General features: G+C 35.5%; 1 protein-coding gene across 1 annotated transcript in view; it reads left to right on the top strand.

The window, feature by feature from the left end:
- The window catches only part of LOC109824752 (E3 ubiquitin-protein ligase At1g12760-like), a 33,961-nt gene that overhangs the window by 9,253 nt on the left and 9,523 nt on the right, over positions 1 to 15,185 (top strand). Inside the window, exons 2-3 of the mRNA XM_020391399.1 lie at positions 7,766 to 7,885; positions 7,981 to 8,113. Coding sequence (XP_020246988.1) covers positions 7,797 to 7,885; positions 7,981 to 8,113 — 222 coding nt within the window. The 5' untranslated portion in view covers positions 7,766 to 7,796. The remainder of the gene's footprint in view (positions 1 to 7,765; positions 7,886 to 7,980; positions 8,114 to 15,185) is intronic.

Genomic DNA, 15,185 nt, shown 5'->3' with positions numbered 1-15,185 from the left:
ATCTATCATTCCATCTGTGTATATAATTTTGATGCTCAGCTGTCCAGTCCTTTTGTTGGCCTCCTTTCTTCGCCTTCCTCTCTATTTTTTCAATAAATTGCGGAACATGTGCAAGACCAAATTGTCGAAGCACGCGGTCCGGTACATGCATTTCTACTATCTCGAAACATATTAGAGGAACTCTGGCTCTCCATATAGCTGGGTGTTCTGTGCATATCGGGGGTGGATGATCGAGAAATGGGGTGTAGGGCTCCCATTCCATCTACAGAGTATTACATATAATTATTGCATATCATTAAAACGAAAGTTGATATATAGAAGAAAAAACTCATTTTTATAGAAATAATACCTGAAAAATCTTCATGGGGTCAAGCTCATTTCGGTAGAAATCTAACTGTCTAGCCGGGGTCTCGTCAAAACATTTTTGGACATTCCATCTGTGTTAGTTTTAAAATTCAGTACCAAAATAATAACTACAATTATATTTACTACGTTAAAAAATATAATACCTGCATCCTAGTGGAATTTGTCCGTCTAATTGTAAATTCACGCATAGTCTCGGCTTCAAATGCAGCCTCTCCCATGCCCATACTTGCAGTAAGCTGAGATACCCTTTGAGGTCATTATTTTTCATGAATGCAGCCTTATACATCTCTCTATATAGGTACGCCAAAACCGCACTACCCCACGATAACGCACCACACGTGTCCAAGTCCCCGATAAGTGGTAACCACCTAGCATTTTCACAACATTTCAAGTTATCAAAATAAGCTAAATCAACAGACAATTGTAAATACTGATAAAAATGATACCTGACATGCACTTTATCTTTACTCGAATCTGGAAATAATATTGAACCGATCATGTGCATAATGTATGCACGTGCATGTTGCTCAATTAATATTAGCGGCGCATCAAAAGACAACGGCACCGAGAAGGTCTCTTTTAGCCACTTCAATTTAATATTTCCTCCAGGCATTGACTCTGGAGCTACACCTAACTACTCCTCACACCTGTCATCCTCTAGATGCTAATGGCTATGGCTGAGGCTATGATCAACCATAACAATATCCGAGCCTCTCTGTAAAGCAAATGAATATATAAGAATACAATATTATAAGAATGCAATATTGAAATTATAAGAAACTTAGTTACCTCTGTAAAGGAGATAACATGTGAACGGTGTCGAGGCTGGTCATATAGGACCTCATCACTAATCGGTCCAGGCTCCACGGTGTATATACCTGCACATACAATTATAACATATCAATAACCGATCCACGACTAATTATATTGTCTACATTAAAATAAATCACAATTTGAATATGTCAATTATTACCAATTACTTGCTATCTATTGAGTCTAGCTGGACAACGAGGTCGAGTATGTCCCGGTTGTTTGCAAAGACTACATTTTTTATGCTTGACAATTCCTTCTCGTCCTTGATCCATGGTTCCCCTAATTCGTACAGATCGTGGTCGACCTGCTTGTCTCTTGTATTGAGGTGGAATTAGTCGTGGTCCAGTATATTCGGGCCAATACCGACTATCATCGGGTGGATGAAAACTCTCACTGTATGTCTTTCGGTAATGAATTGTTGAATACCATGGTGAACAATACCGATTATATGGAATTCTCGCACCACCCGGCTGATTGGAGGAAGCCGCAAGAGCATGTGCTCAAGGTATTTTTTGAAGTTGTGGTATGTTACATGTGCAAGTGCAATCAACATCAAACAGTTTAACGGTGTAGATACCATCATATTCCTGTACCTGCCATTTATTGTCATTGAATACAGTAATTTGACATAATCTTACCGCCTCAATTCTTCTATGCAAAATAGACTCATTCTTTGGTGTGTAACGCGTTGTCTAGTCTACACCGTCCTCACGCCTTTTGTTGAAGTATGAGTTTAGCCTATAGAACGTTCTTGCAACCAATGATTGTATTGGCATAGCTCGTGCTTCTTTAAGAACGCTGTTAAAGCTCTCGGAGCAATTAGTTGTCATCATGCAAAACCGTACACCCTCATCCTTACATAATGCCCATCGATGCTTGAATTGAGGCTTCAAGTTATGTTCAATCCAATTATGTGCATCTAATGACAAAGACTTGATCTTCTCTCTACAATGTTCATACACTAATGTATCGGTTGCACACCAAGAGAATGCCCACTTAAATGTTGTAGTTGACACCACGGCTCTTGACTTGGAGATGTCATAAAACCACTCAACTCATTGTCTAAGTCCATCATCTGAGAAAACTCTCCTTGTGGTCGTGAAACTTGGGCAAATTCTTGAATCGGATACTTCTCAATGAACAACTCAACTGACACTTGCTTCTCCACTAATTGTTTCATGTCATTCAATTCCTCATCGTCGGTAATCGCCACAGCAATAGTTCTACTCTCATTTATCGGACAATTGAAGAACACTTTAATTGCATACCATGCTTTATTAATTTTCGTAACTCTGTGTATTTCATTCATCATTCCATCAAAATTTAATGACTTAGATAGCATAAACATTTTCCTAGAACCTCCCTCATACATCGGCACACTATTCAATCCGACGCCGAGGCTCCCATTGAAGAAGCAAATAATGGGTATAGAGTTTGCCATCGAAGCTGAAAATCAACAGTCCATCATATGTAAATAATCTATTATAACTGAAAATATTAATCTTAATTTAAAGTCAAATTTAAAACCCTAATCTCAACTACAAAGCAAATAATGGTTAAATTCCCTAATCCCAAATCACATTATTCATGTCTAAACCCTAATCATGGTTAAACCCTAATCTCAAATCACATTATTCTCATGTCTAAACCCTAATCATGTCTAAACCCTAATCATGTCTAAACCCTAATCACATTATTCATGTCTAAACCCTAATTCCCTAATCTCAACTAAATACATTCCCAAATTTCAACCTTAATCCCAAATCTCAATTAAATCCATTCCCAAATCTCAACCATAATTCCCAAATCTCAACCCAAATCCATTCCCAAATCCGAAATTTCATGGCTAATCAAAATTAAAAAAAAAACCACATTTACCTTGGTCGGCGGCGGCGGTCGGAGCGCGCTTGGTCGGCGGCGACGGTGGTCGGAGGGCGCTTGGTCGGCGGCGGCAGTGGTCGACGTCGATGGGTTTGAGGAGCGGGTGAAAGAAGGTGGGGTGAAAGGGTTTGGGTCAAAAAAAGAGGATGAAGTCACTGGTTGATTTTTTACCCCCCGATCGCACGAGACTGTTAGTCCTGTGTTATTCGAAACTGCCTCGAAATACACGGGACTAGCAGTCCCGTATATGTCGTAAAATTTCTTCGACAGCAAAACCGACCCTTTTCAGAAGAAAAGGGTCGGTTTTGCTGAATAAATTTCTAAGAGGTTGATTTTGCTATTTAAACTATGAAAATGGTTGATTTTGAAAATTTGTCCAGAAAGAATTTCTGAAATGTCACTTCCCATTTGTGAGAAATCACTGTTTTAATACATATATTCCAGATTCTAAAAACTGCTGAAACACTTGAGTTTGTAAAATCAATTTAACATGGTAAATCAACTCCAAAAATAATAAAATTTTGAAAAATGTTTATAAACATGTAATAGAACATGTTAGAAAAAGAATTTCTCAATTTGCATTTTTCATTTGTGAAAACTCATTTATTTTGTAAACTGTTAAACAATACGAAATTGTCAAAACTTGATTTTGATAAAATCAATACAAATAAGTTTTGAAACACTTTTTAATAGATTAATAGACTTGAGAAAAAATATAAAATAGTGTAAACAAGTCTTTAATTCATAAACACATTAATTTTCAAATAAATATGATAATATGAAACTAGTATGTATGTTTGTATATTTGTTTCATATTTATTTGATTTAACTTGAAAGCGATAAACAGAAAACGTGTATGTGTGTAATATTTGAGCTTTAAGCATAAACATACGAAGTATAAGATGTAAACTAGAAACAATATACCCAAGCTAAGAGATCTTTGATATGTTCGTCTTGGTTGCGGATGAAGCTTGAACTTGTACTTGACTTGAAATGTAAAGCTTCATTCCGATATTCCTTCCATCCTCCAATGGATATGATCGTGTAAGCGCAAGTCCATCCAACCTCCAACTTCGATGTTTGTCTAGAATACCTAATAAACAAACACAAATACTAGACAAACGATGTTAGAGATTGTTTATTAATCATTAAAATTAGATTAGATAGTAGGTTAATAAACATGTGACCTACACCTAGACCGTCTAACTAGTGCTAGTGCCTGGGTGGTTCCTAGGCTGCTCATCTTTTTTAGCTTTTAGGAATGTTTAAGGGAGCATAGGTTGCACCTTGTAGGCATTGATTGTGATTTTCTGTGTTGCCTTCATGCCCTCCAACCTCATTCAAACTCCTTTAACCTTCAAATATGAACACATCCACTATCTTCTCTGACCTTTAGCAAAACCTTATCGATCACCACGTAGATGAAAGAAATCCGTCTAGATACCAGTCCGGCACCTAATATTTCTATAACATTGATAATTACTATCAATTATTGTAATTAAATATAAAAAAGAAAACCTTCTAGGCTCTAGGCATTGGGTCCAACGCTTAGGCCTCCTAACGCTCTCTATAAACTTGTTATTTATTATTTTGACTATTTAGTATTTAAGTATGCATAGTTTATTGTGGATCTAAGTTTGCTATCTTTTTCTTTTAAATTTATATGAATTTAATATATATTTTTATCAATTATTATAGTTAAATAATTTTAAAAATAGCCAAACGCCTAGGCGTACGCCTAGGCATCTAGGCGCTGGCTCAAACGTCTAGTCCGCTTAGCGCATTCTGTAACATTTGTTACAATTACTTAGTGATAAAAATATCTAAAAGTCACTAAAAATCCTACTCTTAAATTCCTTCATCTTGCGACCACTAGTTAAGGAAATAAAGTCTTAGAGAAGAAGCATAGTAAACAAGCTAGATATTAAGCAAATAACAGTTTTATCAAAAAGTTCGCAATGTCCTCACCAGTCACAACACCAGATAAACACAGAACAAAGCTATGTAAGTCGTGACTATAATAAGTGAAAAGAGAACTAAGAAAGAACACTAAAATATGCTAAAGGTTCTAGATCATACTAGAAATGTTAGAGCAATTATCTTAATGTAAGCAATAAAGCATAAATAGTAAAAAATTTTGTTTATTGTATTTTTCCACGACGTTAATTTTATTAGAATATTCTGTATTATTTGGTTGAGATTTTAAGATGTGTATTTCTTGCTTAAGATTTTTAAGCTGAAATTTGACTTCTTTTTGTTCCTTTTTCAGATCTTAGACAGATGCCTTTTTATTAGTTTGTATTTGTATTTTTAAAGAAGTGGAGTTATTTCTTTTCTTTTTGGTCATCTCAAGTGATTGTGATAGGCTTCTTTAGGAGTATTATTAAACTTAATAGTATATTTAAACCCATTTATATAAAAATGAAGAGCATCATCATCATAGGCAGTTTTTATTAGGTTATCTTTGATAAGTTCTTCAATTTCTCCTTTAAAGGGGGACAGAAGAGTTTCATCCATTTGGATAGGCAAAGTCGCGACTACAGTAAGTAAAAAGAGAACTAAAAACAACACTAAAATACGCTAAAAGTTTTAGATCATACTAGAAATGTTAGAGCAATTATCTCAATGTAAGCAATAAAACATAAATAGTAAAAAGCTTAAAATTAAAGCTGTTAAAAATTAAGCATACAATATTGTAGTAGTTTTTCACTACAAATATCTACAATTGTTTTATTATAGTTCAATCAGTAAGAACAATGGGTGAGTTGTTTTTTACAATATCACCAAGCAGAGATATCATTTTATTGGTTTAGTTAATAGCCTTCAAGATAAAGTTAGAGAATAACTTATGAATTTCAGATGTAAAACCCTTATAGATTTCAAATGGTACAAAGACATTTTTCTTTCTAAAGTTACCAACTATATGATTGTAATAATCCTATTTGGTAAGAGAAATTTATTTTGGATCTTCCGTCCTTATTTGCTGAGAGGGTAAGAGAATCCATTAAAGAACAAAGCAATGGACAAATACCTTATGCTCAAATTCTTTTTCGAGAACTAATTCAAAGAGTAAATACAATTGGTTTAAAACTTTGTAATGACGTTAACATTAAAGGTCAAATAAAAACAAAAGCAACAATCTTCAAATAGTATACCAGCCAATGAAACAAAAGCAGCAATTTACAACTACAGTTGAAATGACAGATAATATGATTGCATACAGTATGCCGTCAATAGTTTTGCATTGGATTCACTTTTGGATACTTAAACATGAAGAAATTATGGTCATTACCTACCTACTCTACAAAGGCTACTTTATAAAGGCTATTCTATCAAGGCTACTTTACAACCTATTTTATGTAGGTTTAAACAAATTTGCTTAAGTGGGTCCTATAAATCATGACAAGCATCTTTGCATAGTATTTTGATAACTCTATAAAAGGAGGAAGTTCATGAAGTGAGGGGGAAACCCATCCCTAGGCTCGCTAGTGTATATCCCCGCTTAGTGATATTGTGAGAAATTACTTACTCCTTATTATTATTGCTTGAACTACAATAAAACAATTGTAGACATCTATAGTAAATAACTACTATAATATTTTATGTTTGGCTCTTATACCAATCGTGGCTAGGACTGTTTTAGCCTTGATATGATAGAGCTAGCTCATGGGCAATACTGTGTAGATAGAGGAGAGGATATAAATACTATCTATAGCTATATCTTCTTTTTCGTTCACATGTATATCAAAAGGAAAACAGTAAAGACGGAAGCAAAAAGAATATACAACAGAAGCTAAAACAAAATGAAGAACTTCAAAGCAAACTAAATAGTAGTATTAACAGGGAGCACACTTACATACTTGAAGGAAAGTAAACTTAAAAACTTACAAACTAGGATCTGGGAGATGAGTTGACCAACACCTGATTAGTAGTACTAGTACGCACTTATCTTATAAACACTCAAAAGAAAACTTGAAAGCAAAACTCACTCAAAACTCAAACTTAAAACTAAAAGAGAAACTAGAGGAGAGAACAAGAGGAATTCTAAAGAGGATCTCACTTCACTCTCCAAAAAGCCTCCCCTAACTTCATGAACTTCCTCTCCTTTTATGGAGTTTTCAAGAAACTATGCAAAGATGTTTGTCATGATTTATGGGACCTACTTGAGCAAATTTGTCAATGCCTACACAAAATAGATTGTAAAGTGGCCTTGGTAGAATAGCCTTGGTAGAGTAGCCTTTGTAGATTTGGTAGGTAAGGACTATAATTTCTTCATGCTTAAGTATCCAAAAGTGGGAATCCAATGCAAAACTATTGACGGCATACTGTATGCAGTCATATCATCTGTCATTTCATTTGTAATTTTAGATTGCTTCTTTTATTTAGCTGGCTGGTATGTTATTTGAAGATTCTTGCTTTTGTTCAACTGTGAATTAAAATTGCGTAAGAGTTAATTATTTTTTAACTTGGAAAATATATCGGTAAAAGTTGATCGACTTGATCATAGATAGGTAAGGAGCAACTTTATGATCTTTATATTGAAACCTAAAGCAAACTAAAAACTTTTGTTATTCATATTCAATCCTTTCAAGGTACTTCTAATGTCTAACGTGGGTAATTTTAGAATTCTATCTTTGTAGAGTTCCTTAAAGTTATGTATTGAACTGACTTTGCTAATGCTTTCATCTTTCCTTTTTTTTTGCAGTGTTGCAAAGCATCTGGAATCTGCAAACACAATGTTTTCATTCATATGGTGGATTATTGGATTCTACTGGGTGTCTGTTGGAGGGGCAGTATTGACCCATGATGCACCTCAACTGTACTGGTGAGCTAATCATTTGTTGAATGTATTTATTTGTGCTTCAGCCAATTCTTTGTCCTGTTATTAATTTTCTTCTGTTCTTTAACATGTTTTTGCAGGCTGTGCATAGTTTTCCTGGCATTTGATGTCTTCTTTGTTGTTTTCTGTGTGGCTCTGGCATGCGTAATTGGTATTGCAGTTTGTTGCTGTCTACCATGCATTATTGCTATACTGTATGCTGTTGCAGACCAGGTAATTCATGCTTAATCACCAGCATGTGCTCACTTTAAAGTATGCTATGAATTTTATGGATATATTATACCTCCTTTGGCGTCATTTCTGGGAAGGTACCAACTATTTAATGCTTATATCTTGCCTTTGTATATTAGCAAGATATCAATACAGGTTTGTTCGCGTTAAAGAACATAATCGGTACTTCTTGCTGGAAGTACAATCTGTTTTAAACTATAAAGCCTGACCTTTGTGGAAGCATGATCCATATATTTCTGGTTTATGTATAGAAGTTTTTTCTCCTGAAGCCATTAATATAGTGTTATTCTCTCCCTACTAGGATATTTACATATGCATCAGATGTACAAGTGGCTGTAAAGGAAGGTCCAAATTTGGGCACCTTCTCATAAATGTCATGTTGAAATGCATGCATCTTTATTTGTGCTTATATGACTAATTGGCCCATAGTTTTATCAGATTCTTCTAGACCATTCTTCTGAGGCTTTTTATTTTATAGACACTTTATATCCATGCCATCAAACTCCACACTATATTGGATTAGTGGTATCATCATTATTTGATGGATTTTGGCTTGTCGAGTGCCATGAGCTATCTACTCTGATGTTTGAGTTTGGATCTTACAAAGACAAAAATAAATAAATATCTTGAAAGTGAAGCCTGTTGGGTGGTTGTAGTCAAGTGCTATCCATTCAATACATCAGAATTGAACTTTGATGGAGCATTCACTTTTAATCATGTAGTGTACCTGCTGGTCAATGTAAGAATGTGGAGTTTTCACTTTTTATTTCTTCCCATAAATGAAAGTATTTGTTATGCCAGTAAAACAGGTGTATAAGCACAACGGTCATAAGGAGATATTTTGTCCTCAAAGAATTATCAAAGTATCCTGCCATCTAAAGAGGTAACTCCAAGCTGAAGTTAGGAGATAATGGTGTTCCCTCCTTTTTATTAGGATGTTCCTTGCATTATATGTATGCCTTGGAGCGTTCGCTAGATTCTGATATAGATCTTTGGGAAAATGGCTTTACGCTATGTTACATTTAGAAATCCAAGTTCCCTCCACCTTTAACTTTCTCCTCAAACTTTCACCCCCAACTAAAGAACCATTCCTCCATCACCTTGTTCCCACATGATATTTTCAAAATTCCTAAACTACTTATCTCTCCATCTTTATTCAATTTTTTCATCTCATCTTTCCCATGAAACCATTGACACAAGAATCATGATTCATCCCCTTAAACACCACCTCTTCTCTCATTGCTGAGTTGTAGTGGAGCACAAACGAACGTGGAGTGGGGGCACAAATGGAGATAGAGGTGAAGGGAGGCGACGCGATGTGATGGAGGACATATAGACGGCATGGGAGAGAGGGGTTTGTTACATTTTACATTTTTTTCATAAAACTGTACTTTTTTTTTCGTAAAACTATACCTTTGTTCCTTAAACTATTATCTTTTACGTTTCCCCTAGTCTAGGCATATTTTATGTGGAGTGAGTAGGTAGGCCTGAAGGATGACAATGATAGAGGAAGCGAGGAGGCGGTGGAGGGGGATGAGAGGTGACAAATGAGGAGAGGCTGACAATGGAAGAAGGCGGCAATGGAAGAGAGAGATAAGAATATGGTCTATAGGTTATGAGTTCATGAGAAGGAGAGAGGAGAGATGACAGGAGGGTGATGATGGTTGGAGGGTGTAAGCATTGTTTAAATTTGAAAGGGAAAAGAAGCTCAACTCTTTATTTTCAAGGGGCTAATGCATTATAGTTGAATCTTGCCGGATTAAATGATTTATTAACTTGTTCGAGTAGAATTTAGAATGACCTATTGATATTTACTATGATAATTATGTGACAATTACTTGATGAACATTAAGATCCAGTATCACTATATTCAAAATACAGTTGATATGAGATAAATCAAAGTGACTTACATCCTCACCACAAACATGATTGCTAATCCCTTAACAAAGAAAATCTTAACAGAATCTTTTATTAAACGTGTAAACTTGATGAGACGTAGGAATATACAAGCCATAATAAATTTCATAAATAATAAAATAAGAATTACTCTCTATGGATAGTGGCAGGATGACAAAAAAAAAAAAAAGCCATAATAAATTTCATAAATAATAAAATAAGAATTACTCTCTATGGATAGTGGCAGGATGAAGAAAACATTTGATCTTATAGATAGTAGGCGAAATATCATTTGGTTGATTTGGCCAAGTGGGAAATATTAGTTTAATTGATCAAATGTGACCAAATCAACCAATGTTAAATATCTTAACAGTCAGATATCTATTGTTAGAATCAAGATTTGTGGGTTGCTTAGAATCAAGATCTGTGGGTTGCTTAGAATCAAGATCTGTGGGTTGACCTATTTGAGACAGAGTTAGGGGTGGAGATGATTAGGGTATTACTTCTGTATATAAGATTGTTCTCTGAGAAAACATAATAACAAAAAGAAAAACCTTGCATCGGAATCTCCAAAAGAATTCCCCATCTTCTTTACCCTAATATTAGAGTCTATCCTTCTATTTTAGTTATTTTTGAACCTCATGCCTAGGTTGTCCCTCCCCTAGAAGCAATCTTCTTGGTTTTGATATTAGATCAAAAAAACCCATGCTTCACTTTCTCTCAGTATTGCTGGAGCACGAGGCTACACGCATAGATTCGACCTTATTTACCATTGTAGCACCGATTCTAATCCACTAGAATTCAACCTGGATTAGCGCTGTCCACCTCGACCTAAATTCATCCAGAGCAGGTCAGGCTTGTTTATTTCTGCTTTAAAAATCTTATCACGACTAGATACCACAAAGCTCGATCGGAATGGGCATGCCTAATGCTCCTAAGCTCGATTTTGACTGTAATCCAGCTAGGCCAATCTAAGCGTCTTAGATAGTTGCTTCTTCCATTAGTGGCACTCAATAGAAATCTCGCTCTAATTCGAATGCGTACCTACACTCGACCCATCTTTTGTAGATGTCAAGTTCATCATAGTTTCGTTTCCTTTCAATTATATTATATGAAAGGTTTAACATGCTACACTTCTGAGTATTGTTAGCTATATATCTGTCTAATACACATTTTAAAATTGAGAATTTAGTTTTGATTCTTTAACGAACGACCATTAAACTTGGTCTATCAAAGTTGAGTAAAAATTGAGAAGTTCAATGGCAGTGGCACTAGCCAAAACATGGTATAAGAAGATATGTTATGCAGTTATACATGACAAACAACATTGATGATGTCATCGAAATAACTACTTTGTCCCATTTGAATATTCCACCGTTGAAGAAAGAAATGGTCAGAGCAATGGAAATCGAAGGACCATTAAGTTAAAAGCCTAATGCTCATGTTCATAGAAGATAATCTAGTCAAACTCTTTGAAACTTATAGAACTTTCATGGACATGTGGAAACAATAGATGAAAAATACGACTGTCTATGAAGTTAACATTTGTCCCCTCTTGCATAAGTCTAATTCTCATTGTATGCAAGAGGTAGACAATATCACAGAACACATCAATAAAAATGTTTGTCATGGCTAATATGGACCTAGCCACTTTTAGGTTAGAAATCCCATAAAGAATGCATGTGATAACCATATTTAAAAATTCCCCCCTTCGACTGTTGTAGTTGCTACACTTTTAAGAATTAATCTTGCCATTAAATTTGTTACCGCTCATGCATGTAATGATATAACAAGACTTGCTATCTAGTAGAAGATAACTAGAGAGAGAGGTGGTGCAACGGGAATCAAATTATGTGTACTAGAGACTCCTATAGAAACTCCGAACCTAGTAAGCTACAACTAAGAGGTCTAAAGTCACAATAGTCCAAGTAGAAGACAATATCTGCGAAGCCCAATATTAAGAATGTGTAATACGCAATGTGGCGTGCAAAATTCCTTTATGCGCACATGCGTAAGGCGCAATGCAATGCGCGTGCTCGATTGAAGCGAGAACACCTTACACACAATTTTTCAAGATAAATAATCAAGCATTCGCATTGCATTACGCAATGCGTAAGGTGCAATGCAATGTGCATCCTCGATTGAAACGAGAACGCACCTGCACATAATTTTTCAAAATAGATAATCAAGCATGAAAGAACATGTTTATGAATTTTCAAATAAAAATGTCAATGAATGATATTTACTATCAAATCACAAAATAATGTCTTTTTTCATAATGTTAGCATGACCAACATTGTAGAAAGTTCAGAATTTTCTAAATCAAGTCAAATCAAGAAGAATATTGAAGAAAAATCAAATAATAAAGGAGAACGAATTAGGGTCCTCAATCGGGCTACTAAAATGGCCTAATGAGTTTATTTTTCTTATTGGGATATGAGTTATCTTTGTGAATACGTAACGAAATGTTAAAGAAAACATATACTAGTCTTTGGCTTGTGTGTGCCATGTGCAAAGCATCCTAGCGTAGGGCATTTGTGAAGCGCAAAAAGGCAGTGTCACCTCTAATGCGGGGTGCTTCGCCACCGTCCTGCATTGCAAGGGGCAGGAGGCACACTTCTTTGAAAACACTAGCAGAGTCTGCTACAATTACGGGACATTTCAAGTCCACCTATCAACATAGGAAAGTAAGAGAAGAAGGATGACCACAAGCACTCAGAACAAGGGAGTACCACAAAGAAAGGATTCGTTGGTGTGATAGAGTGCAACACTATGATGACATATATGGTTGATTAAGTTTTATGGTTATTCCAAATGGTGGCTACCTAATATAAGATGGTGTAAATTGTTGGGATTCTCCCCAGATCTCATAAACGAGGAGCGCATTGTGTTGACTAGGAAGATTGAAAGGCTAGTCAACATTGAAGAATGCAAAGAGTTAAAGTTTGCAGAGCTAATATATAGGAAAATGAAATAATGCGTTAATGAGTATGCTTCTTGAACTTCTCTTTGGAGCCTATACAAGGGTGTGCGTTTATAAAGTCATACTCTTGATGAGAGAGTGGATCCTCTTAGAACTCTTGAGTGATCGATGTTCTCGGGTTCTTTGAGTGATGTAGTGTGATTGTAGGCCTCTTAGCGCTCTTGAGTGATTGATATTCTCTGGTTCTTTGAGATATGTGAAATGTGTGAGGGTTTTCAAGTTAGTGCAAAAATTGTATCACTTGTATCAATTGTATGAGTTGTATTGGTTTATGAATATAGTAGATTTTCCTAATGAGGGACCGACGGACCGTGAATGTAGACATAGTTGGCTGGACTACGAAAAAACTCTATGTTGTGTTTATGCTTGTACTACTTGTTGTGTGTGGTTGTTTGTGTGCTCTAATAATCTCTAACAATGGTATCAGATCTACGATTGTTGGAATTTTGCAAGAAGGATGGAGTACACTGAAGGGAGGAGTTTGTCAAGCAAGATAGAGGGCCGTCTGCAAAACTGTCGTTCAAAGTTCAAGGATGAATATAGCGTTGGATAAAGCAATTGCAACCTTGGAAGTGGTGGTCCCGATGGCGATGGCAAATAGTGTAATGAAAGATCCAAGGCATGCCACAGTGAGTGAAAATGCATGCTAAGCAGGAAGCAGCAAGAGGCAAGATAGCAATGGCCCTCATTAAAGATAGAGCATGTTTAATGATATAAAGGTATAATGGAGACTAACGAGTCGTAGAGGGTGGCGGTGAGCCCTAAAGGCCAATGACGGTGATTGGTAACAAAGGAAAATCGCGCGAGCTGCTCATCAACACCACTAGAGAAGTGGTGACCGACAGATACATGTCGATCGATGGAGGTGAGCAATCGATGTTAGAAGCAACCGATCACATTGAAGTGTTGAAGATTTGGTTCAATGGAAGATTTGTTGGGATTTTCCTCAAATCTCATAAATGAGGAGTGCATTGTGTTGATTTGGAAGATTGAAAGGCTAGTCAATATTGAAGAATGCAAAGGGTTGAAGTTTGAAGAGCTAATGCATAGGAAAATGAAATGATATATTAATGAGTATGCTTCTTGAATTTTTCTTTTTCTTTAGAACCTATAAAGGGTGTGTTATTGTTGTGAGAAATCATCCTCTTGCGAGAAGGGGATCCTCTTAGAACTCTTGAGTGATCAGTGTTCTCAGATTGCTTGAGTGATGTATTGTGATGGTAGGCTATTTAGAGATGTGAGATGTGAGTGTGTTTTTAAGTTTGTCTGTGCAAAAGTTGTACACTCGTATTGGTTGTATGCATAGCCACATGGTTCACGGTACGTAGTGGGTCGTATGAATTCGGGTATGCAATTCGAGACTTTAAAATTTTGGATTTGGCAGGGGGTAGCTTGCTTCGATAGGCAAATTCGATATAGAATACGTTGTAATTTTTTTGGTTATGCTTATCATTTTTTAAAGTGTATAGAAACTAGAAAAGTAATTATGTATTTCAATATTTTTTCATACAAAATACTTCAATATTTTATTTTTATAGTTTCAGAATACATAAAACTTAAAATATTAAATATTAGATAGCCTCTTAACAAATTTTTTTATTTTGCAACTTTATTCCCCTTAACATCAAGTGCATCTTCTGCTAATTCCGAGTCTAAGCAAGTCTATCTAAGTTCCTCTAACTTACTTGAAGGGTCCTCCAAGTTATTATTATTGGGACCCATATCTCATCCTATATATGGACCAATTTTGTAATTCTTACAAAATCCTGACAGGAGGCGAATGTTTGAATGGACGAATACTAACTTATCTGCCCTTCCACTGTTCAATCTATTCCTTTTCACACTATGTATGTAGGAATAAGTACTCTAATTTCTCTCAGCTGAAGAGCTATTAATAGGGCGAGACAAAATCTTCTTAGCAACATCGGTTAAAGAAATAGTGATTTAGAATTAGTTATTAACTTTAGATAACCTCTACTTAAAGAATATTTTCAATAATATTATCGAAACATATAATAAAAATCCAAGTGCATGTGCATGAAATTAGACTTGTAAATCAACTTTGGTCCCCTCATACTTTATAAGCAGTACGCTAATTTTAGGGAACCAATTTATGTATCACAGGGAATCGGTTAGTAAATGTACCGAGAATCGGTTCGCATGAACTGTTCGACG

Source organism: Asparagus officinalis, chromosome 1, assembly GCF_001876935.1.
Source record: "Asparagus officinalis chromosome 1, Aspof.V1, whole genome shotgun sequence".
Classification (NCBI taxonomy): domain Eukaryota; kingdom Viridiplantae; phylum Streptophyta; class Magnoliopsida; order Asparagales; family Asparagaceae; genus Asparagus; species Asparagus officinalis.
This window is presented reverse-complemented; position numbering and strand designations above follow the sequence as displayed.